The 25,350-nt window shown below is 56.3% G+C and overlaps 1 protein-coding gene across 8 annotated transcripts in view; it reads right to left on the bottom strand.

Annotated features, from left to right (window-relative positions):
- The window catches only part of AGAP1 (ArfGAP with GTPase domain, ankyrin repeat and PH domain 1), a 425,687-nt gene that overhangs the window by 24,024 nt on the left and 376,313 nt on the right, over nt 1-25,350 (bottom strand). For all 8 annotated transcript variants that reach the window (XM_058665165.1, XM_058665166.1, XM_058665167.1 and 5 more), the window contains one exon: nt 20,145-20,367. In XM_058665165.1, coding sequence (XP_058521148.1) covers nt 20,145-20,367 — 223 coding nt within the window. The remainder of the gene's footprint in view (nt 1-20,144; nt 20,368-25,350) is intronic.

Below are 25,350 nucleotides of genomic sequence, written 5' to 3'. Positions count from 1 at the left end.
GTGACGGGTAGCCTTGAGTGGGACAGCTGTCTGGGTGCCCCAGCTGGGTCCCACGAGAGAGGAGCCAGGAAGGAAGACTAAGGGCAGAGGATGACCAAGGCAGAGGACAGAGAAGTGCAGGGCCAGGAGCCAAGGTCAGTGGAAGCCCCAGGGCCATGTCCACCCACTGGGGGCTGCGGACAGCAGGCCTGGGAGGGAGCAAGTCTGCTCACCTGTTACAGCGGCAGTGGGACCCTCATGGGGGTCTCTCCCCTTCCCCAGGTCTTCCAGCACTCATTCTCCCTGCTCAGTTCCAAGAACGCACACAGTGTTGGCAAGAAGACCTGGGGTCCCTGAGCTCAGAGCACCCCTTCTTGCAAGGGAGGCCCCACAGTGGGTACAGAGGCCGCAGGGCTCAGCTGGTATGGTCGTAGACACCTCATAGTTTCTCCCTGGCAGTAAGCTGCTGGGATTCCTGCATCCCACAGCACAGTCCAGCACCGCTTCCGGCCCTGGCTTCTGGCCCTGGGAGGCGGCAGGTGATGAAGAACTTGGGTCTCTGTTCACCACGTGGATTAATTCTGGGCTGCTGGGCTTCGGTCTGGCCCCAGCTGAGCTGCTGTGGGGGTCTGGGGAGTGAACCAGCGGATGGGAGGTGTCTGACTCCATCTCCCTGCTTTTCAAACACAATGAAAATGACATTAAAAAAAATTCTTGGTCCACTGGTTTGGAAAGCTTGGCTTTGATGCCATAGCACCCTGGTTAAAAACAAAACAAAACAAAACAAAACAAAACAAAACAAAACAAAACAAAACAACAAACACCACTGAGGGTCACCAGACGGGTAGTCCAGTTGAACCAGGGAAAAGATGTCCCCAAATGGCCACCATATTTTCTGGACTGGGCACCAGCTCCCAGGGAGAATCCTGCTGGGGATCCACTGCGGGTGGGCCACCCTGTGGACACAGGTCCTCTGTGTTGGTGGCCCCGCTGTGCCATCCCCAAGGAGGTCGCTCTGACAGGGCTGCCAGCACCGGCCCAGACATCTCCCAGCTGATAACCCCAGGCTCCGGGACACTCGCTGGCAGGCTCAGAGTGGCGTCTGGCCAACACTGGGCAACTCCCAAAAGTGTCCTGGGGGTCCTGGCAGGGCTGTGGGCATGGCTCTGTGAGGCTGGGCAGGAGTGGGGGGCTGACCCAGAGGCCCCGGAGGGGCAACCAGGCTGATTCCAGGGCTAATGGAGCTCTGGCAGCGCCCCCAGGCACCCCTCGGGAGGCTGCGAAACCGAGACAAAGCCGGGCCCACACCAGGTCCTCTGTCCACACCAAGGCTCAGCTCCCATCTGCTCTTTTTAAAAGTATTTCTTGCTTTTCATTCACTTTCAAGACTGAGTGGGAGACAGAGAGCAGCAGAGGAGAGAGGGAGAACCTGCCAGCTGTACTTCACTCCTCAAGGGTCCATGGCAGCCAGGGCCCAGGACCCGGATCACCCCTGCTACCACCCTGGGCCTGAAGCCAGGGATCCTGGACATGAACTGGCATTCTGACAGGAGATGTGGGTGCCCTAAGTGGCGGTTTGGCCCACTGTGCCCAGGGTCTCTGGGCACTCCATGGGGGACAGGCAGCACTAAGTTCCCCCATTCCCCTGGCATGGATTCACCTGAGGTGTACAATGCAGGGAATTCCAGAAGCACGGAGCTGAGCAGACGTCACCAGAGCCTGGGGTGGGTATGTCCTAGCACCCTTAGACCCCCACGCTCAGGGCGAGAGCCCACTGGCTGCTTCGTCTCTGCAGGTGTCCTTTCCCTGAGCGCTTCATGGAAAGTGGGCCATACAAATTCCAAGAAGCTTCTGAAACAATGACCAGGGCCAGAACAAGGCAAGGACTGCACATGGGCTTGGGGAGCAGGCCACTGCGAACTCTGCAGATTCCATACCTGCGCCAGGGGTCCCCTGGGTGTCTCGGGGCTTTGTCCCCACAGATCTCAGGGTGCCCTGCTCTGAAACGAGCTCAGGCGGCTGCTCAGCCCACTCCTAACCTCACAGCAGCATCTACTACGCTTCAGCGCCGCTCATGGCGCCTGCTGTATTCAGGTGCCGGGTTTTATGGGAACTATTACTGAGTGAAAGCAAATGGGTTCCTTGGATGTTTTAAATGAACTTGAAATTGCTGAATTTAAAGTTAACGAAAATTAACAACAGCCTGTGCCGTGCCAGATAACAAACTCATCATTAACTTCCTGGAGTGCGTAACGCACAGTAACACAGCGGTCGCCTGTCTGTTGGCCCAGTGACCCCACCCGGTGCCCAGGAGAGGGGCTCGGGGAGGGCGCGCCACGGCCTGCAGCAGCTGCAGTCCGCGCCAAGGCGGGCTCCCACCAGAGCAACGACCATGGCTAGATAAACGAGCTGCCCAAAGTTGCTGACAAGTGCAGAGAGGAGGCTGCAGGGCACGGGACTGTGTCTACTGTGAGGGTATGTGTGCAGGTGCTTGTACACATGCACGCATGTGTGTGTGTGCATGCACAGGGGGTGGGGGCAGCAGAGGCAGTCACGGGTCTTCCCACCCGAGGGGACCCCTTGGCAGCTCTGTAGAGAGGGGAGAGGGCTCGGGCTGAGTCTGCGGCCCCAGAGGGCCAGGGGGCCAGAGCCTTCCTTGGGCTCCCTGCACAGCCTGCTGGGATGAGAAGCGCAGACCGGGGAGGGACACGCTCTGCGGGATGCTCCATGGGGACTGCGGCTGGCCTCCGACACTCCCTGCCCTGAGCAGCCAGCCAGCCAGCCCTTGCAGGTTGGAATGGCCCCTGTGCCTGTCAGAGCCCTGCAACCAGCATGTGCTGGGAATGGGGGCAAGAACACCCCTAAGGCTCAGCGTAAAGGAGGAATGCAGGTACTCCATCGGCACCCCTTTTGTGCTGACAACTGTGAAAATCATGTGTGCCTCCCAGGAAAGTTCCTGTGCTGTGCTAATGACAAGTGTGACAGTGGCAGGAAAAACCTAAGAGAGGACTTGGAAGAAAAATGCTTCTTTCCAACAGGTGAATGGTCACGGTGTCTTGTGTTTGGCAACACACTGCTGCCAACAGGCAGACACTGGGCACCTGCAGCTCGAAGCTCTGGCAGACCTGGCTGGTGATTCTGGAGTCAGGTGTGACTTTTAAAATGGAACACGGGGCTGGTGCAATGACTTAACAAGCTAATCCTCAGCCTTGCAGTGCTGGCATCTCCTAGAGCGCCAGTTCCAGTCCCGGCTGCTCCACTTCTAATACCGCTCACTGCTTATACCCTGGGAAAGCAATGGAGGATAGCTCAAAACCTTGGGCCCCTGCACTCACATTAAGACCTGGAAGAAGCTCCTGGCTGCTGGCTTTGGATTGGCTCAGCTCCAGCTGTTGAGCCCATTTTGGGAGTGAGCCAGCAGATGGGAGATCTGTCTATCCTTCTCTCTGTAGACCTGCCTTTCCAATAAAAATAAACAAATCTTGAACATAAAATAAAACTGAAACCACTTTTGGCTCTGCGTGCCAGCGGTGCACAGCCAGTGTCCAGTGGCTCTGCCATCGGAGGCCTGCAGGAGGCCTTGGCAGGGGCCCTGGTGACATCCCCGTAAACCGGTTATTTTTCCCTTCTGTTAATAAAGCCCTCGCCCTCAACTCAGCGTGCCCAAAGATGCCAAGTGGTTTCCCCAAACTCTTGAGTGTCCCTCCACTTTGAGTTTCCTCCTCCCCCTGCTCACCCCACCCCGCCATGGCTGATTCCCAAGTGGTGGCTGACCTGCGGATCCACGTGTTCCCTCTGCGGCCATCACAAGCCAAGGGGCTTTGCACAGCGTGGCCCAGTGTGGTTTTGAAGCTTGCTACTCAGAATGCTCCAGGATACAATAATGCTAAAGTTCAGATATATCAGGACTTGCCATGCCCTGCCTTCCCCTCAGCTGTGCCATGCAGCCTCCTAGGCACTGGGACCTACACCCCCTGGAGCAATGGAGGCCACAGAGTGCTCAGCTCAAAGCCACCCCCGTATGCAAGCGAGAGTCCCAGCCAGGCCCCATCCCTCCCGTGTCTCCAACTGTTGGACACTGCACCAGTCCCGCATGTTTAGGTCAGGTGGGGCTCCGACTTTCTAAAAAGGATTCTGCAGGTTAAGGTCGCTGATGACAAAGAAATAGAGTAGGCTGGCGCTGGCACCACGGCATAGTACGCTAACCCTCTTCCTGCAGTGCGGGATCCCATATGGGCGCTGGTTCGTGTCCCAGCTGCTCCACTCCCCATCCAACTCCCTGATGGCAGCCTGGGAAAACAGTGGAGGACGGCTTAAAACCTCGGAACCCTGCACCCATGTGTGAGACCCAGAAGAAGCTCCTGGTTTCTGGCTTTGGATTGGCTCAGTTCTGGCCATTGTGGCCAATTGGGGAGTGAACCAGCAGGTGGAAGATTTCTCTGTATCTCTTCCTCTCTAAAAACCTGCTTTTCAAATAAAAATAAGTCTTTAGGAAAAAAAGGAAATGAAGCCGACTGCTCTGGGCCTAAGGCAGTTTCCAGGCCTCCCTGTGGTGGCAAAGCCGGGCTTCCTGACAGCTCTGTCCCCAGCTTCGGCAGAGACTCGGCACCTGCCCTCGGATTTTTCTTCGTGCTTAAGACGTGTGCCTGTATTTATTCTTTTCCCTAAGCACCCGGTGCAGCTATCGTCCATATACAATGCAATTCACTCCAGCAGTACAAGCTGAACGTGTGTGTCACTTGTAGAGACTGTCATGTAACCACTGTGACAATCAATTTGAGCACATTTTCATCAACCCTCCCCCTGCAAGAAAGCCCCCCCATGAGCCCTGCCATTGTTGCTGAAACGGGAGGCCTGAGGCTGGCACTTAAACAAGAAGAGGGGTTCACCTCGCTCACAGATCTGGAGGCAGCGCCCTCAGTGTAATCCCCGGCTCCCTGGGCCGCACCGTGACGGGGGATGGCATCATGACAGGGTGCACAGGGGTGGGCCCCACCTGCAGCTTTCACGCTGTGAGATGACAGCAGCTGCTCTCCCACCGGTGACCTGCTCACCTTCCACTGGACCCCAACACATAAGGACCCCCCACCTCCTCACTGGACACCGGCAGCCTTGGGGGCTGAGTGCATGAAAGCCTCAGCAAGCGCTCACTGCTCAATTCTCGTGGCTGTCCACCCCTAAATGCTCTGCCCCCGGCCCCAGCCATCACAGCCCACTTTGGCTGTTCCAGCAAAGTGGGATCTGACACCGTGAGGTCCTAAGGGGCGCTGGCTGTTCCCATTTAACTGAACGTTCAAGGTGGGTCTACATCACGGCATCTCTTGGTCCTTTTCACTGCTAGAAAACATTCTGCTGACCCATTCATCAGCTGAGGCAAGTGCTGGTTTGCGCCTGCGTTTCAGCCTCGGCCCTGTGTGGAGCTGCGTGCCCGTGTCTCCCTGCCTGAGCCTGGGCAGCAGCGTGAGCCCAAGGTTCCACTTGATCTTCTGAGGAACCCACGCATTTCTAGCCGCGCTGCGCTCCGCCTGCCCAGAGCTGCTAAGCGTTGGTCTGCCAGGTCCACGGAGCTCATTCACCTTTTATTCTGGCCCTGACCACCCAGCCTCGCTCACTCCTCAAAGGAGAGCCCTTGGGTCCTCTTGCAAATGCCAGGAGGCCCGAGGAGGCGGGGTTGGAGGGGGACAGCCCTCGATGGCCAATGGCCATAGGGCTCAGGTGGGCGTTCCTGCTTGTGGCTGAAGCTCCAGGGCCGCCGCCTCGCCTCGCCTGTGAGAGTCTGGGTCACTCCATGCTCCCCTACTGACTTCAGCTTCCTGCTACCGCAAACTCAGAGGCCTCCATCACTGGGCTTCCTGTGCGTACATGGGGAGCCTGCCCTGGGGAGCCAGCTCCTGGCTTTGGCACGGCTCCGAGTGCTGAGGGCATCTGGGGAGTAAAGCCCGCTAGTCAGGCAGAACGTCAACCCCAGGAACACTGCAGCACTTGGGGAACACACCCTCACTCAGAGGGGCTCTGGGGTGGCACTGTGGCTATTTCTCTCTGCTGTGCCACTGAGGAGTTAGTCCTCTCGCAGGGGCTGACCACAGAGACCACTGGTCGAAGTCCGGAAGGCCTCCTGACAAGATGGGCACAGTGCTTCCTGCTGACCCCGCAGATGGGGCACTCATTCCACAAGGACCAGGAGGCCTGTGCAGGGCACACACTGGGGCAGCAGAGGGTCAGGCAGGCCTGGCAGTCTTACCGGCACAGGGCGCTCTGTGTGTGTGACACACAGCGAGCTCTTGGACCTCACAAAACAAACACCAGAAACCGGTGTGAGGGCTTCATGTGCCAGTGCAGAGGCGCTGGGTCCCGACTCCTGGAGGGTGGGACGCCCTGCTTTGGGTCCCGACTCCCACTGCTTGCCACTACAGACCCCGGGAGGCCCAGGGGACAGAGCCCCAGCTGCCGGGGGCTCTGCGCAAGTGAACGAGAGGCTGCCTAATTTCTGCTTCTCTGTGACTCGCAAAAACACAACAGATGACAAAAACCCCACAGCTGGTGGAGACTCTGTACCTTTGTCAACACAGGTACCCAGCGATGTCATCAGTAGGGATTTTTACAAGAGGCAAAGCCAAGTTGTCCGAATACATGCCAGCCCAGTGGTTGCTTCTGGGCAGGGAGGATGAGGAGGAGGAGGAAGGGGTAGCAGGGTGCTGGGGTATCACTGACAGCTTCTGAGACATCAAAACCACCGGACCTGATTGCACGCTCCAAATTGTGTTCACTGCAGCATGTAAATTGCACCTCCGTATCATCAGAAAACATCCCGAAAAGCCATGTTCACCCACCCCGCCCCGAGCGCGGTAATCCCGTGATTGTTGAGTCTGCAATGCGGCTCATCAGGCCTAACAGCGTTGGCCCCGCCAGCCTTCAGCAACAAGCTGCATGCTTCCGGCCACGCCTCTGCCTGCATCGCAGCCCGCGACAGGGCCCGAGCTTTCCGCAAGTGGGTTTGCAAAGTACCACCCCCCACAGCCGCTCCTCACTTCTAGGGCAACCTCTGAGGAGAACGGACCAGAGCTGTTCAAGACACCATGGGGTCAGGCTGCATGCCTGTTACCCTCGCTCCAGATGGGCAGAAAATCTGAGATGGAAGGGCCCGAGGGGGCCCTGGGGGACGTGTTCTGCCCACTGGGTCAGGATCTCTGGTCACGTGGGAGCCACAGGTGTGTGTGGAGGTTCCTGAAGCCTCTTCCTAGGCAGGTGAGGTCCGAGCAGAGGGCCCTGGAACCAACCCAGCAGCTGGGGCTTGAGCCCTTCACCCCAGCAGCTACTCACCTACAGCCTACAGGGGTGAGGGGTGGGGGCCCCTGGGGCTCTGCCAGGGCCAGCTGCTGGTGCTGGGCAGGACACAGGTGGCTGGGGGCTGGGGGTTCATGTTACAGTGAGGTGTAAGTTCAAACAGGCTCTGGAAGGAAGGCAGCAAACAAGACTGGAACCTACCAATGAGCCCAGAGTCAGCCCGGAGAAGCAGACGCTGGGCCGCAGGGGTCTGCCTCTCCTGAGACCCCCACCCCATGGCCTGCAAGCTCCCAGCTCTCCAGGGACTGGCCTCTGCCCCTTGGCCCTGCTGACACCGGGACCCGTCCCAGGAGCTGTTGGACACTGCCTCCTCCCACCAGGTGAGAACCCAGGGGTCCACAGACATGGCCAGAGCTATCCCCCACAGAGAATCCCAGTGTGTCCGCCCCCAGACCATGTGCCTGGCTGGTCCCGTGGCTCCGGGCTGTCTCCCAGCGCTGCAGGGGCACAGCTCTGCTGGTGGCCGTGGCAGCATGCCGCCTACAGCTTCAGGATGTAGGACTGCACTGACCTTTAAGCCTCAGGGTGTGGGATACTTGGGCAACCACTGTTGAGGACGTGGTGTCAAAGATGCCACGGTGGAGCAGGGGGGTGGTACGACGAACTCAGTACTTGTGTCCCTCTCCCCTCACCCCCGCAACTGGATACAGGACATGTCAAGAGGTGAAAAGGGTTGAACGAGGTTGGGGGTTGGCCTGGATCCAGCTGGGCTGGGGCCCTTAGGACAAGGGAAAACCCCAGAGCCCACTCCCAGCCACATGAGGTCACGGTGAGAGGCCAGAAAGGGGCCTCCCCCAGGACTGAGGTGGGCGCCTGGACTCTGGACTCAGCTTCAGCTGCTGGAGCGGCCCTGCCTGGCCAGCCCCCAGGCCCGCAGGCACAGACAGGCACTTGGTTGAAATGGTACTCCGCAGGTGGGTCAGCCTGCTGCCCAGGTCAGGGGCCGCGGCCTTCAGGGGCCTCCCCGGGGCAGTCTACCTTCCTCCATCAGTGGAACATTCCACAACTTGATCCAGCACTCAGGCCCTCCACATCCACGCATGGTTCTTCCCACAGCCCGGAGGACACACCTCTCGACCCCGTTGTTTCCGTGAGAACCGGCTGGAAACACTCCCAGCTGTGCGGCACCCACGCCGGCTGGCCACTTGGGCTTCTCCTGCTCTTGGGGAGACAGCTGCTTCCAGGCGTGGGTTTCTAATTGTGAAACAATGATAAAGCAACCTGGACAGCAAAGCACATGACCTCACACTCTCATTCTTCTTGATGCAAAGCCTGCTTTTCACCAAGCCCGTGAGCTCTGTGAACACCTGCGTTCCTGGTGTCACAGCGTGCGTCAGTCCTGGGCCATCCTGGCATGGAGAGGGCGGCTCACGGGGCCCACTAGGATAGAGCCCCTGGGAGGACATGGATCGTCTGAGGGTCCCCCCCCGCCCCTATGCCTCCAAGTCCTCGCAGCCTTCCCAGGGCCTGGCAAAGGAGCTCTGGTCTACCCTCAGGGCAAGCGAGAGCCGGGGACGTGGGGGCTCCTGCACTGCTCTGGATCCCAGCAAGGCTGGGATGGCCAGCTGCTCCCACATTCTTGGTCCATTGTGTTTCCTGGCCCCAATTTTAGTTTTGGAAAAAGGAACAACAATTCTCATCAAATATCATCTGTTGAGCATTTACTATGGCTCTTTTGGAACGTTACAGAACAAAACGGGGTCTCACTGTGCCAAACACGTGCCTGAGCCAGCTGACCAGGGGTCACTCTACTACTCTGGGCTTGGTCTCTTCGCATGCTCCTGGTACTGCAGCACCCACAAGGCCACACTGTGTATGCTGTGTGGAGCTGTCCTGGGTGTCAGGCGGGCCTCGCGGCTCTGGCTGGAACCCTTGGAGGCATGGGAAGGCCGGCACACGCAGTGGCGAGTGCGCTGTCTGTGCAGCAGGCCCATGGGCTAACCTCAGCCTGGTACAAGCCCTGGGCACGGCTACAGCATGGCATTCCCCCTGCGCAGGTGCCAGCTCCTCCCATTCTCCACAGAGAGCTTATTTCAGCTGGATGGCAGCAATGGATCTGCGGGAAGACATCTGTGGCAGCTCCTGGAGGTCCAGCTCACAGGTAAGCCTTCACAATGCTGTCATGTCTCCGCGAAAGATGCTTTTCTCACTGTGAGACCAGGGGATGCGGGCCCCAGGCTATCAGTGGCACATCTAATTATTTGAAAGGTGTTGCCCTGCCATTCCCACTCTCTGGGGCCCCTTGCGATTGCTCTAAGGCAGGGCTGGCTGTGTGGGGTGGCACTTAGCACAAGGAAAGAGTCACTGTCACGACCACTGCCGTGGCTACATCCACCTTCGTGAGCGTGAAGGACACACTCCCAGGACTTGTGAAGTGGAATTCCGTGCCAGTTGTCCTCTAAAGGCTTTGCAATCCGCCCGGTGGCCCAGGGGAAAAAATACTTGAGTATCAGCATTGCCCGTGGGTCCGTTCCCTCAATCATGTGCCATTTGATGAACAGTGCCAAGTTCACCCCTAGAGTCCCATCAGGTCCAGGCTGCCCCTCCAACATGGCTCCTAGGGCGGGGTCTGCAGCAGGGCGGGGTCTGCAGCAGGGCGTGGCAGATCTGGTCCCTGCATTTGCAGCCAGAGTGGCTCGTGCCATGGTCCTGGAGGCATTTCAGGGGACAACAGCATCCGCTCTTTGTGGGACACCTTGGGGCACAGCCTTGGCTTCCCACAGGACCCCTAGAGACTTTGCCAGGCAGGTGGCCACAATTACTGGCCACAGGCACCACCCTCTCCCTGTCCCTACGCTCCCCTGCATGTCCTGCCAGAGGCAGGCAGCTGCGCCGTCCCGGGTCGCCAGCTCTGCAGCACCCCGCTCAGCAGGTGCACTGTGCGTCTGCCCAGGCTGCCGGCTCCTTCGTAGACTCATTCGCTCTCCTTAAGAATTTGTTCCCTTTGTTTTTAAACGGACATAACACATGTGTCAGAAAGTGTGCACTGTAGGAGTGTACAATTAACTGCTTTTTGGTGCATTTGGGGTTTATGCAATCATCACCATGAAGCAACGTCGGATCAGTGTGATTGCGAAGCCTAGTGCCCACCTCGTGGTCACTTCTTAGATCCCTGGCAGCCACTTCCTCCCTTTCTCCTGGGAAATGCCTGGCCTGGCGTGACACACAGGAGACCACACGCCATGTGGATTTCTGTGGTTCCTGCATCCCTCCTTGTGGCTGGGTACCACTGCATGGCCTGGACATGCACTGTCCCTCCGTCAGCTGATTCGTGCTGCCTCCACTCTTGGCTCTTACGAACACTGCTGTGATGACCCACTGCTGCGTGGAGACGTGCCTCCTTCTCTCTTAACTCTGGGCTAGAGGGGTGCAGCTGGCTCAGACAGTAATTCTGTTGAACTTTTTGGCAAAGCGTCTGTTTTCCAAACACAACTTCCAGCAGCACTGAGGGTTCTGATTTCTTCATGACCTCACCAGGATCAGCCTACACCTGCTGGAAGGTTGGCGGGTATCTCAGAGTGTTTCTGCCCTACCCTGGCCCAGGAAGACATACTGGCTGGCATCTTTTTGGGTACTTCTTGGCCACTGTGAGTTGCCTCTCACCTTGGAGTCCTAAGTGCCCTGGATACCAGACCCTGAGAAATGTGTGACACTCCAGTATTTCTGTTCACTCTGTGTATTGTCTTTGTTTTACTGTTTTTTCGAGTCACTAAAAAATTTTTTAAGATTTATTTTTATTGGGGCCCAGCAACGTGGCCTAACGCCCGAAGTCCTCGCCTTCAACGCGCCGGGATCCCATATGGGCGCCAGTTCTAGTCCCGGCTGCTCCACTTCCCATTCAGCTCCCTGCCTGTGGCCTGGGAAGCAGTTGGGCACGGCCCGGGGCCTTGGGACCCTGCACTCATGTGGGAGACCCGGAAGTTCCTGGCTCCTGACTCCAGATCGGCACAGCACTGGCCATTGCGGTCACTTGGGGAGTGAATCATCAGACAGAAGATCTTCCTCTCTGTCTCTCCTCCTCTCTGTATATCTGAGTGATCAATAAAAATAAATCTATCTGATTTTGTAATAAAAACAAATAAATCTTGAAAAAATATAAAAGATTTATTTTTATTGATCACTCAGATATACAGAGAGGAGGAGAGACAGAGAGGAAGATCTTCCGTCTGATGATTCACTCCCCCAGCAGCCACAATGGTGGGAGCTAAGTCAATCTGAAACCAGGAGCCCGGAGCCTCTTCCGGGTCTGCCGCACAGGTACAGGGTCCCAAGGCCTTGAGCCGTCCTCGACTGCTTTCCCAGGCCACAAGCAGGGAGCTGGATGGGAAGCGGGGCTGCTGGGATTAGAACCAGCACCCATGTGGGATTTCGGCCCATGCCAGGCGAGAACTTTAACTGCTAGGCTACCACAGAGTCACTAAAATTTCAAACATTGAAGTGAAATCTCTCCAGTTTTGTGTCTTTAGCTATCACAGTGAGACCAGTGCTGAATTCAGGGTCATGCAGAGTTACTCTTCTGTTCTCAGAGTTTTGTGTTTGGGTCTTTGGGCCATAAGGAGTTCTTTTTTTGCAAATGGCATAGCGTGTGTGTGTGTGTGTGTGACTGCATCCCAACACCTGTGGACAGCTGTGTGTGTGTGTGACACCCCTGGCTTCTCTGTTGGGTTGCCGTGGCCCCCTTGTTAGAGACCAACTGATGGTAGGCGCGCTCTCAGCTCTCTCCCGGTGATCTTGTCTGTGCATGATGGTCCTTCCCAGAGCTCACAGGAAACGGGAAACAGCAAGCTGCTTTGGCGCAGGGACAAGTGCAATCCACGCCAAGGCGTTCCAGAACTCATCTTCCCACCAAGTGTTCGAAGACTTTGTGGAATTTGTTCTTAGATTTAGTTTAGTGGTTAGGTTTTGAAAACAGGAAGTTTGCTGACTTTGTAATTCTTCTTAAAGAGCGTCCCCCCTTTTTTTGGTAGAAGAGGAAAAAAACAGCACACACACACAACCGGGCAGCTGTGAGTGCGAAGGGCTGTGCCACTCCCTGGTCTCGGGTGCCTGCCCACCCGACCAGGTGACGAGCTGTTTCCACTCGTCTGGGTCTTTCAAAAGGCCTAACCATGATACCAAAGTTTTCAGTGTACGGTTTAAATTTACTTCTGACAACAAGGGTACTTCAAAAACTTCTTGGCAAATGGAATGAAAAGTTTATTTTGGCATAATTTTGAAATCCAGGCATATTAAAGATCTTCAGAAAATTCATGGAAAATAGGATTATGAAAACCTATAAATGGATTTCTACTTTTTTTAAAATCTCAAATTGTTTCTTGTGGTTCCTTAAGATTTTCTACATATAAGATCATGTCGTTGTAAACACATCATTTCAGTATTTTTCTAATTGAACCGCTTCCCTCTTTCCTCCTTCCTTCCCTCCCCCCTTTCTCTCTCCCTTCTCTCTCTCTCTCTCTCTTTCTGCTTAATTCCCTAGGCTGCTCCTCCAGTGTCCATTACAAGTGGTGACAGTCTTTTTGCTGGTATTAGGGACAAAGGGTGCAATATTTTCCCTTATGAGTGATGTTAGCAGGGGCAGCACCGTGGCACAAGTTAAGCCTCTTGTCGTACTGGCAGTCTATACTGGTGCCAGCTCCAGTTCTCACTGCTCCTCTTCCAATCTAGCCCCCTACGAATGAGCTTGGGGAAGCAGCTGGAGACCTGTGCTCATGTTGGAAGAAACCCCTGGCTCCTGGCTTCAGACCAGCCCAGCTCCAGCCATCTGGTCATTTGAAGAGTAAACCAGTAAATGGAAGACCTCTTTCTGTCTTGCTTTGTTTTTCTGTAAATCTTTGAAATAAAAATAAATTAATTTTTTTTTTAAAAAGATGACTCTATATTTTTGATGCATCTCATCAGGCTCAGGAAATCCCCTTTCACAAACTGTGACAGTGTGTACAGTGAACAGTTAGTGGATTTTGTCGAATGTTTTGTCTGCATCTCTCAAGATTATCGTGCAGGGTCTCTGTCTCACTCCACTATGGGAAACTCCAATAATGACTTCTGTGTGCTGAACCAGCCTTGCATTCCCGGGGAAAGGACACAGGGTCACAACGTGCCACCCTGTCTCGCAGACAGTGCCCAGAGGTACAGATGCTCCACCAGCTGCTGGGATGCCACACTGGGTGTGCCAGGCCAGGTGCACTCCATAAACAAGTGAGGAACGCTGCCCGGTAGCTAGGGCTGAGACAGGAGGCCACGGGCAGGGCTGCGGCCACATCTGGGGACAGACAGTACAGATGTGCACTGAGAGACAGCTCTCTGGTGGTGAGGCTGCCCTCCACAGCGCTGGGCTTCTTGCAGGATTCAGTCAGTTCCAGGGTTTGCCTGTGGCAGGTGGTGTAGCCAGCTGACGGCACCCTTCTGCCCTCCGGGTCAAGGGCAAATGCAGGCTCGGTCAGCTTTGCCAGCAAGTGGACGCCATTTCTCCCTAAGCTTACGGAGCATCTTCCTATCAAGGCGCCTCCTTCTAATTGGCGTGCATCTGGGCAGTGAGCTTCAGCTGGGGACCAGCACACCTGGCTCCAGGCTGTGGCTGCCTGGAGGGACTGCGGTAACCTGCTGGCACTGGAACCACAGTACTGTTCTTAAGGCAGCACTAATGCATTTCTCATTTGCACCTCTTCCTAACTGGTGTAATATTTATAGGAGAGCAGTTCAGATCTGGGCTCAGAGTGCTGGTAAATGCTGTGCTAATGAGGACCATCCAGGCAGAGTGAGTCACGGCTCTCTCTGATTCCAACCCGCCTTGCTAACAGAAGTTGCTCAAACTTAAGTCAGAGCCGAGCCCCCTGGGGCGGCTGGGTTGGCAGGGCAGCAGAGATACAAAGTTTCCTGGCAGCAAACATCACTGCCAAGAGAAGGCGACCAGCCTGCATACCCACAGTTCCTCGGGACATTGTCCCTTCCTGGATGGAGGCAGTGGGAGGGTGAGCCAGCTCTGTAGCCTGGCTGGGGCACGGCCGCCCACGGGCATGCCATGGTGACAGAAATTCGCTGTGAGTTGCAATTAGTATGGCACTGTCATTTTCGGGGGCTCCTGCCAATTAATTAAGCCTGTCGAACAGAAAACCGCGGCGCTCGCACGGTAACTTATATTGGAGGAGACTGGTCACGCCAGTGCGGTGGCCGCTCTCCACGGACCCATTCACCTGCAGAGCCCCGTGAGTTAACGGCACAGGCCGCCCGGAAAGGCGCATGCACCCATGGGTGTTTGTGGGGGGAGGAGTTGGGGAGCTGTCCTTGTAACTGCTACCTCTGGTCAGAGGCAGGCTGATTAAAGCTCTCAGGCAGCCCCCGGCTCCCTGAGCCCTCCGTGTCCGGGATGATGGAATCAGGAGTTTATTCATACCATTAAGCCCCAGAGAACTTAATTGAAAGAAGAGCACAGCCCGGACCTTGACAAGCGCGAGGTCACCGTAATTGCTGCCGGACATATTTAACATTAAGATAATCAGGCCATTAATTACCCTTTGGATCATTAAATCAGCCAGTTGCAAAATGAAATTTCTGCCTCTATTACTCACTTGAGAGACCACAGGGGTGGCCTTTAATTTATCAGGGAGCCTGCCATACAAAGGCTGGGGCTGGGGCGGTGGTGGATGGGGGTGAGCGGGGGAGGGCAGGCGGGGAGTGGCGGGTGGGGGGGGACACCGAGCACGGCGGGGGCAGGGCCTCGATCTGCCATGCTCGGTGATCGTGGCAAATTAACTAGGTAAGAAAACCCCGGCTTTCCAAAGGCAGGAGCCGGGGGTATGTAAATAGATGAGGGCAGACCGGGAGATCAGAGCGTGCACACCACTTAGCGGGCTAATAAAGGAAATCATCCTTGATTATCACTGCTAATTTGGACACTGCCGGTAGCTTGTTATGCGTGTTCTGAGTAGCATTTAATTAATTCAATTGCTTGTTAATGAGGGAAGTGACATGTGGGGAGCAGACCCGACCGCAGATGGGCTCTGGTCAAGGCGGCACAGTCTGTCCCCACCCCGTCCGCTCCGCTGTGCTGCGCTTTCTTTTTAAAGAAAGAAAATAGGAAACGGTGGCAAGCACTGAGGAACACTCAAAAAAAAAAAAAAGACAAAACATTGACCTCAGCAGGCCAAGAACTGCTGAAAAATAATAAGATGAGACAGTCGTGGGGCTGTGTGGGCAGGCGCGTTCCCCGAGGCCACGCCGCGAATGCGGCATCTTTACGCCGGGAATTTGAGCCCCCAGATTACTATATTGTGATCTCCTGATCAAACCTAACAGGACAAAGACTCAGCCAAGTGGTGCTGCTTTGAATATCTCCGAGTTAGCTGTAGGGATCCAATTATTTTCAGTTTGGATACATCTTCCCTTTATCAATATCTCCATGTGCATAAATACAATCAAAGTGGCGCTCCGGAATCAAACAGAAGCGGAACTCGCGTCTCTGGACAGACTTGCTCCATCTGGAAGTGCACGGCCAGTCTCCCACACACGTCTGATGCCAGCCTCCACACCTTTCCAGCGAAGGCAGCACATCTTTCCACAGGTTAGAGACAAGGAGGGAGTTGAGGCAGGGAGGGGCAGTGACAAATAACAGGGCTGGGGGGGGATCAGGAGGGGTGATGAAGAGAAGTGAAAAAAAAAGCAGCAGCAGCAGCCAGAAAGCCGGAAGAGGGCCACGATTGTGGCCACGGCCCGGTGGCCCCTCCCAGGAGCCTCAGAAGGGTGATGGGGGATTTGCCTGGGCTCAGAGCCTTTCTCAAGAGCGCCTTCGTTTCTACTGCTGCAAACACAGTTCTCCACCCTCAGCTCCCGAATCAGTGGGCACCCGAGCCAGCAGGTGGACAGGCTCCTGATGCGCAAGCGCAAGCTGCGGCCCTGTCTCTCGTGGACCCGAAAACCCCAACAATGACATGGAAAAGGGAGGTGAGGACCAACGGCCGTGGGGATGCAGCAGTGGGCATCTTAGCTCCATCCTGCCCGAGATGACCCAGTGAACCACGCGTAACAATGATAGACAAAATGGCCCCAGCAGTACTGAGTACTAGGGAAACCCTGCTGGGTGGAGGGTGGGGCTCTGAGCATGCCAGGACGTAGCTGGGGGTCAGAGGGGGTCAGCAAGCTGGCTTTGCTTGCAAACCTGATGCCACAGTGCCGAGTGTAGGTCTGAACACACCAGCAAGCCCGGGGCCCTGCTGGAGCAGGTGCCAGGCAACCAGCAGCCCCTTGTTCCCACTCACACAACATTCACTCGGCTGTTGTTTCAACATGTTGGCCTATAGTGACACGGCGAGTCCTGATGCCACCTGGTGGCTCCGGGCCTGGAGGCTCCACTCCCTGCCAGAGCACGTGGTCACCAGCAGAGGGTCGGCTGATCCGGCCTGCCCTGCACCACCTCCACAGTCCCACTTGCACTCAGCGCTTTCAGTGTGAGCTGAGATGCCATCAACAGCAATTAGAGAGGGCACTGCGATTCCACCCCAGATATAGTTAATTGTCGGAGCATCGATCGCTCCTTCTCCAAATGAAACCCCCGTTACGGAGGGGGACCGAGGGCACCCTCTCCCTTGCGCGACAATAAATTTAATATTGAATGTACTGGGGGAAAATGTCAGTTGCTGTAGAATCCATCCAAAAAGATTTTTTTCCCCCTCTTCCTGAGAGTAATTAAAAGATGCTTTTCTTGACTAATGATTCCCCTGTTTAGGAATGGTAAGTCAATACTGCTTCAGCTGCCGTCAGATTCGATTGATCACAACGCCGCTCCGAGTCAGCGGCAGGCCGCTCTCGGGGCGGCTGAGAACCCCAGAACCAATTACGGGCTGTCCGAGCAGCTCTAATCAGGGGCGCGGGGACAGTGGGCGGAAGGCCAGCCAGCTGCTCAAAGGCACCCATGCTCTGGGGGTCCCCACGCCCTGCTGGCCCCGGGGAGCGCTGCTGCTCCGGGCGATGACCTCCTGCACCGCCCCCATGCTGCTGAGTCCGTGTGTGAGCGTGCGCGCATGCTCGGGGTGGATGGTAGGCACACGTCTGCTTTTCTCTCACTGTCAGAAGGCATCTTCTGCACGCGATGTGATGGACCAGGACTCCTCGCCAGAAGAGCTAGCCTGGAGGGCTGACACTTGGCTCTGCCCACAGAGACTTGTTTCCTGAAGTAGGGCTGCTTGGTGCTACCTCGGGCCACGCTGAGACAGCCTGCACCTGCTTCTACCCACCGCGCCAGGGAGAGCAGAGCGGCCAGGCTGGGGAGGCCCAACGCCCACGTTCCCAGCATGCCAACATTCCAGGCTTGCGGTTTTCACGTTGCTCTGAGGCTGCCACAGCAGGCGGGGAGGTGGCGACACTGGCAGCCCGTGTTTGGGGGGACTTCCTTTATAGTCTACCACAGAGTCCAGCTACTCTCCTACGTCACCTCCAGCCCTGCTGGCTGCCTTCAGTCCTCCCGGGAACAGAATCAATACACCAGGCAAGCCCCTCGGCTGGCCTCCGGCTTCCAAGGCTCTCCCAGGCTCTGGGGAGGGCCCAGCCCCAGGCCCTGGAGACCAGCCCCTAACTCAGACTCCGGCTCAGCTGCCATTTCACCAGAAAGTTCCAAGGAGCACACCGCCTGGAGGAAGCACCCTGCTCTGAATCCCGAGTCAGCCCGCCAATGCTCAACGACACGGCAGCTGCCGCCATCTGTCCCTTCTCCAAGAGGGGCTCTGGGAATACCTGCCCGATTTAAACACCAGCCAACCCCGGGTGGACGCCTAGGGGGGTCCATCCTCACGTGTGTTCATCTCACCAGACAGCAGCATCATGTGGACATCTGCAGTTACCCTGAGCGACCCCCCGCCCCCGGGCCCGACAGGAACAGAGCAAAATCACGTGACTAGTGAGGGCGGCCATGGCCACGGCCATCCAGGGAGAGGAGGCCCCTGCAGGGGGTGGCCACGGCCCTCCATGGAGAGGAGGCCTCTGGACTGTCTCCACAGAACACACAGCAGGCTTAATTACCCGAGAGCGTGACTCAAACTTGTAAATCACAACCTAAGGACCCGCACTCCAGAGATTTCACTCATGGACCAAGTTGAAATAAATACAAAGCAATTATTAGTTCAAAAAGCAACCCAAAGCTTTGCTTTCAGTCAGTCTAAAAGGTTTCTAATTTTACTGGGTAGCAGAGCAAACTTTGCAAACTTACGATATTAAAAATAAAGTGCTACTTCTACACACCCTGAGATGCATGGAGTTAAATTTTTTCCAACTTATTTCAATATTTCCTGCATGTCAATCTACTTTTAAAATTATTCGTTTTTAGGTCCAAACCATACCCTTCCATGACCCGTAGTTTTTGGATTTTTATTTATTAATACACAGAACAGATCGGATGAACTTCATAGAAACACTGCACCTGTTAACACGACTCCATCTTCTAAGAATACGCACAGTGGATGGCCCGGCTGGTTTCTATGTTTGTGTGCAATAAACCAGTGTAGCTCATCAGAGCACGCCATCTCTCTGTGAACAGCAAAGTCACCCACACTTGGATGGCACAGAGCAGTCACACGAAGGAGCTGGGCTCTCAGGCCGACGCAGCGGAAACCAAGGCACCTCCCAAACTCACAGTGGGCTAATGCACAGCAGGGTCAGTCACACAGGGGTCCCGTGCATGACCGTGGGCCAGAGGCAGCGCCACAGAGCCCTCTGCAGTGGCAACAGACCAAGGCCACGCCACGTCACGACGCTCCCTCAAGAAACCAGTTTCCGAGTGGCTGACGTGCTCTTACGCTCGGACGCTCACAGGGTCACCAGCAAAAGCAGCTGAGAAAACTGCCAAGACAGCTTTGCCAGAGGTCTCTCCCAGCCTCTGCCTCTACGCTGACGCAGCAGACCCGCACCCAGACCCGCACCCAGACCTCACAGGTGAGCGCCAGCCTCTCCCAGCCTCTGCCTTCACGCTGACACAGCAGACCTGCACCCTGACCTCACAGGTGAGTGCCAGCCTCTCCCAGCCTCTGCCTCTATGCTGACGCAGCAGACCCGCACCCTGACCTCACAGGTGAGCGCCAGTACACATGTACACACACACACACGTACACACGCACACCCCCCACCCGCATCACCACCATCAGTCCCAACACCCCACACCCCCGAGCGAGCCTGCAAGCTACTGGCTCATGCAGCGCCGGAAGCGGCTCGGTCTACGGTGCCTGGCGCACCCGGGCCTCCTCAGGTGCCACTCTGCCACACCACTGCTCAGGAACATGAAATATGCATGTGTTCTCCAAAGTGGCTTACAATAGCTCTCAATGAAAAATGAGAAACTAAATGGCTTCAAAACAAATGCGTTTGTTACACGGGGCAACAATTAACATTAACGAGGCGTCTGCACATGTTATGCCAAACTCAGCTGATTAAGTATGCTGGATATGTGTTTTAGAAAATAAAATATATTTTGTCATCATAAAATTACGTGTGTGTGTGGTGGGGGAAGCAACAGAGCGGATGCTTATCAAACATATAAGAATAACCAAATTAAAGAATCAAAACTTCATAATTAAGAGTTAACAGTACTGTCATGCCCACCAGAAATGCAATCATTCATAACGCTAGAAGCATAATCCATTTCTGGGGAGAGAAATCTCCAAGGTCTAAAACCAACATGAGGGACGAAGGAGCTGCAGTCCCCCACACGTGCTTGAGAGCAGTCCGGCAAGCGGAGGTCGCCCGGCTCGCTCAGTGGCACTCCTACGTGGCCTGCCGAGGTCTCTTCTGGGGGGTCACCATTGGCCTAAGCACCCGTGGCCACCGCCCTCCCACAGTCCTACCTGGTGGAGTCCAGGGAGGGCTTCGTCCGGCCCTGGCAGTTCTCCTCCCAGACGCTGTTGGCCAGCTCGTTGCCGATGGACGACATGACCTTGATGAGCTCGACCGGCCAGTCGTCCAGGTCCAGGGAGCGCACCCGGGACAGGTGCGTGCCGAGGTTGCGGTGGATCCCGGAGCACTCGATGCACATGAGGGCTCCCAGGTTCAAACTGGCCCAGTTGGGATCTGCGGGAAGAGCAAGAGCCAACAGTGGGAACACCACCACCACTGCTAAGACACTTTAGAGTTGTTTTTTTTTTTAAAGATTCTTTGTTTTTATTGGAAAGGTAGATTGATGGAAAGCAGAGGCGATGAGAGATCTTCTGTCCACTGGTTCACTCCCCAAATAGCCCCAATGGCTAGAGCTGAGCTGAGCTGAAGACAGCAGCCAGGAACTTCTGGGTCTCCCCTGTGGGCATAGGGTCTGGGCCATCCTTCCCTGTTCCCAGGCCAATAAGCAGGCAGCTTGAAGGGAAGTCAAGCTGCCGTGATATGAACTGGTGCCCATACGGGGTGCCATGCTAGAGGATTGGCCAGTTGAGCCAATGCACCGACCCCAGACTTCAGACTCTTACAGCCAAATGAGCAGCCAAATTCCACCACCAGCAGCTGCACTGCTCCCCAGTCACATGACTGGAGTGAATGCTCACTGCCGATTTCAGGATCTCAAAGGTCTTGGCATGTTCTAGTAACACCGAAAAACCTGGCTTTAGCCAAGGCCTTGACATGTTTCATACAACAGACAATTTCAAGTATTGAGCTGGATAGAAGGGTGAACTTTCCAAAGCTTCCACATCCTACAGAGAGGGCTGGGCCATGTGGGGCCTGGCATCCACCGAGGGCATCCCCACAGCGGGGAAGCCGAGAGCATGGCTCTGCTCAGTCCCCAGGCCCTGACCATGAGCATTAGCGGAAGTCTTCCTTAGGTACGTGACGCACATGTCTGTGAGTGTCTGAGCCGGGGAGGCACACATGGGCATTTCAGTGGTCCTTTTGGTGGGTCATCACGGGGCACTCTCGGTTCTCAGGAGGGTCCGGTCCCCTGGCTATGCCGCCACCGGCTCCATGAGCCATGCCCCACAGGAAGGATGCGGTATGCTTTGTACTATGAAACCAAGGATGCCACTGTGGAGGATGCTGAGCCAGTTGAGACAACAAACACGCCCTCAGTGCTGGAGCACTCAGCAGGCCAAGGTGGGGACTTTCACCACTGCCAGAGCCGAGGGCTGGAGCTCAGCCACGAGTATCCAACTATCTATGCCAGGTACACCAGAGTGGCTGCTGTCACACTTAACTCATCGAGCAACTGTCCTTTATTCTATGTGTGGCCTTGGACTCATTGGTCAGAAACCAGAGCCCTTTATTTTCAAGTTCATGGGAAAGATGTATGATAAAAAAAAAAAACCCTACAAATAAAACAACCCAAACCACTACAGGATTTCTTCACCCCTGAGGCTCACTTTCCCTTGAACTTGACGACATGTCCTGGAAGCATCCCAAGGCGGAGGTACAAGAGGATTCTGAGATGGTCCCTGTTTGGGAACAGGAAACGGAGGCGTCCTACCCATTCCCCACCCCAGCACGAGCAGGAGATGCCTGAAGGTGCCAGCCAAGGCAGGGCACAGGTGGCACGGGGCGTGTGGGGCTGAGGCCCAGACTTGTGGCATGGGTGTTTAGGGAAGGGGAGACGGGCGAGCAGTCTGCCTCTCCACTCTGCTCCCCTGTGGCTTGTATTTTCCTGCCCAACTTCTGCACACCTGCCCTGCAACCCAGCCTCCCCTGCCCACCGGACGGGGCGGGCTGGAGCCGTGGGAGCCCTTTCAGCAGGCTGGCTCCTTCCAAGGCTGCCCTCTCCTAGCACCACGGTCAACAGCCTCTCTGCGCATTCTCCTGATTTCCTGGTGGCTGCGTCTTGCCAGCATCTCCTCCTGACTCGCCCCTCACCTCCAACCCCCAGCCGGCTTCCTCTCTTCTGGGTCCACTCTTCTTTCAGGTTGAGCTCAGCCCACCCCACGGGCTCCGTGCAATGCGAGTGCTGACAGCCACACACAGCGCCACGTCTTGTTTCTGAGCGGCAGACGCAGCTGCTCCAGGCCATGCAGGCGTCCTGGACCAATCTCCCCGGCCCTCTCTGCACATGTGCGCCCCTCAGCGGGCGGCACAGCGCCAGCCAGGTCCTCAAGGCAGGACCCTGAGCATCAGCCAGAATCACTGCTCACTCTCAAGCCCAAACTTTTCAATGAATTATTTATTTGAAAGACAGAGTCAGACAGAGAGACAGAAACAGAAAGTCTTTCACCTGTAGGTTTATTCTCCAAATGGTCACAGTGGCTTCTCCGGGGTCTCCCACGTGGGTGCAGGGCCCTAAGCACTCGGTCCACCTGCTCCTGCTTTCCCACGCATATTAACAAGGAACTGGATCAGAAGTGGAGCAGCCAGGACACAAACTAGTGCCCATATGGAATGCTGGCATTCCAAGTGGCAGCTTAACTGTGCCATAATGCCAGTCTTGGTCCTTTCCTCTCACACCCACTGCTTTGGCCCTCCTCCTTACCACTGGCACAGTGGGGGTGCCATGGGTGCCTGCCTGTAGATCTCTCCCCACAGGAAGCACACGGCAGTGCTGACACCAGAGTACAGGAAGTACTGCCCACAAGAAGCCCTGGACCTGCTGCACACGCAGTACTGCCCACAGGATGCCCACATGGCAGTACTGCCCACAGGATGCTCACACGCAGTACTGCCCACAGGATGCCCACATGGCAGTACTGCCCACAGGATGCCCACATGGCAGTACTGCCCACAGGATGCTCACACGCAGTACTGACCACATGCAGTACTGCCCACAGGATGCCCACATGGCAGTACTGCCCACAGGATGCCCACACACAGTGCTGACCACAGGAAGTCTTGGAACCGCTGCACAGGCAGTACTGACTGTGCCAAGTCCAAATCAGAACACGTTCCGGTCAAGGCCAGTCCTCTTCCACCAACACGAAAATGCAGCTTTCCTCTCTCAGCTGTCTCACCCGCGCTGAGGCCTGCTCTCCGCCTGGTGCACCTGCTGCATACCCTCCAGCTTCAGCTACACTCCCTTCCTGAACCCACTTCCTGAGCAACCCCACATCAAGTGTGAGGACACACAGCAGCCTGGTTTGGCCTGGGGGGGGACTGACTAAAGCAGAGAACATGCCTGGGGCTGGTGGGAACTGGGGGCGATTTAGAAGAGGGCAAAACTGACCAGGGAACAACTGAGAGCCATATTTGATTGTGTGGCTGCGGCAGCAACTACAACAAAACCAGCTTGTTCTGCGTGCCAATCTGGGGACGTGCTGAAAGTGCTCAGGGGCACATGGGGGATCCGACCTCCAACAGGGGGAGGTCGTGTGGTGTGCACCTGGACAGGTGTGGGCAGGCCTTGCGTGTCACAGGACAAACAGTAAGTGCCCTCCCAGGGGCCTTGGTCCTTCCTGTTCCCAGCTGACTCAAGGCTGGACGTCCCGCCCCTCCCCGCTCTCCACATGCTGCCCCCACTGAGCTGTGCCCGCTGCCCCCACTGAGCTGTGCCCATCACTCCCGCGGTTCCAGAGCCACCGTGTCCCTTCTGCTTTGCCCCAGCCCGGGGCCGGGGGTGAGGCTTGGTGTACGGCCCCTGTGCCGCCTGCCTCACACCCCTCCACGGCGTTCAGATCATGTGCTGGCTTTGAAGGAAGTCCACTCCCAGACCCAGGCTTTTCTTTCTGCGATCCCACGGCTAGGCATGACCCCCGCCGTGGGGACACACCCATCGATGATTTCCCAAAGCTAGGGTTAGAGACACACCGGGACCCAGAGACCCATGGCCACGATGGTCAGCACTGGCCCAGGCCAGGAACCAGGCCCTTCCTCCAGGTCTTCCATGTTGGGGCAGGAGCCCAAGCACTCGGCCATCCTCCTGCTGCTTTCCCAGGTACAACAGCAGGTAGCTGGATTGGAAGCACAGCAGCTAGGACTCAAATCAGTACCAGCATGGGATACTGGCACCGTAGGCGGTTAACTTGACTTGCTGCATTCTACTGCCAGTGCCCGGTTTCTCCTTTCCAGGGCTCTGACCCTGACCCTGGCCAGTCCTGCCAGGACCCCCACTCCTGTGCCTTTCTTCTTCCTCTGGTCTGTCCCTTGCAAGGCTGCCATCCTGTCTTGGTCTCAGCTCCCACCCTGAGGCTCCCAAGCTGTAAGGCCCTCAGAGCAGCAGTTACTGCGCTGTGCCACCTGCTGGCTTGGATTACAGGGGCTCTGTGATAGATTCAGCCAGGGTGGCTGGGCTAGCTCCCGGGCCACACCTGCCAGCTGAGCACAGCTTCCTGCGGCAAAAGGCCAACGCGGACGAAATACGAAAACTGCGTGGTATAGCATGAGACTGCATGAGCCACCTAGGAGACCCGGACGGAGGGCAGCCTGGCCCAGCTCCAAGCACTGCAGTCTCTTGTAGACCAGACCAGCAGGTGGAAGCTGGACCTCCCATCACGCTGCAGTTCAAATCAGTCAATCGGCCTTTTTTCAAAAAGGTGCCTAAGGAACTTAGGGAACAAACTTCGCACCTGTCTGGACAGGAGCCTTTCTGCCGCTCCCTTCCACTTCCCCTTGGGTGCGGGCTCACACCCACCCGGCAGGCTCCGTTTGTTCCCTGCTGGAGAACGCTGAGGCTAACTCTGCTCATCAGCAGGCCCCGGTGCCTCCGTGAGCCACAGCACCGCTCTCCCTCTAGCATCAAAAACCGTTTCACCACCTGCAGCTACTCAATCCCACCCGCTGCTGGGGGTCCTAGAGGGGCCGCCACCCCTCCAACGTGCCCGGACGGATGATCATTGGCTGTGTGTCCTGGCCCCTGAGCTTCAGGCCCCGGAATGGCCATGACCAACCATGTGGCATGCATGTAATTCCTGGCAGCACCGTGTCTGGTTCCCACGCCACCCATCCGGCTTGCACTGGACTTCCTTTTCTTCCAAACGCTACCACACATGCATGGGGGGGTGGGCAGCTCAGCAGTGACGGTGTCGCGCGGGGAGCTTTCGTCCTGTGCCAGGTTCTGCTCCCCTCTGCTTCCTGACGAACGGCTGCAGCACTGGGGGCCGGGTGGCCCTGGGGGCCGGGTGGCCCTGGGGAGACCTGGGGGCAGTTCCAGGTTCC

This window comes from Ochotona princeps, chromosome 5 (genome assembly GCF_030435755.1).
Source record: "Ochotona princeps isolate mOchPri1 chromosome 5, mOchPri1.hap1, whole genome shotgun sequence".
Lineage (NCBI taxonomy): Eukaryota > Metazoa > Chordata > Mammalia > Lagomorpha > Ochotonidae > Ochotona > Ochotona princeps.
This window is presented reverse-complemented; position numbering and strand designations above follow the sequence as displayed.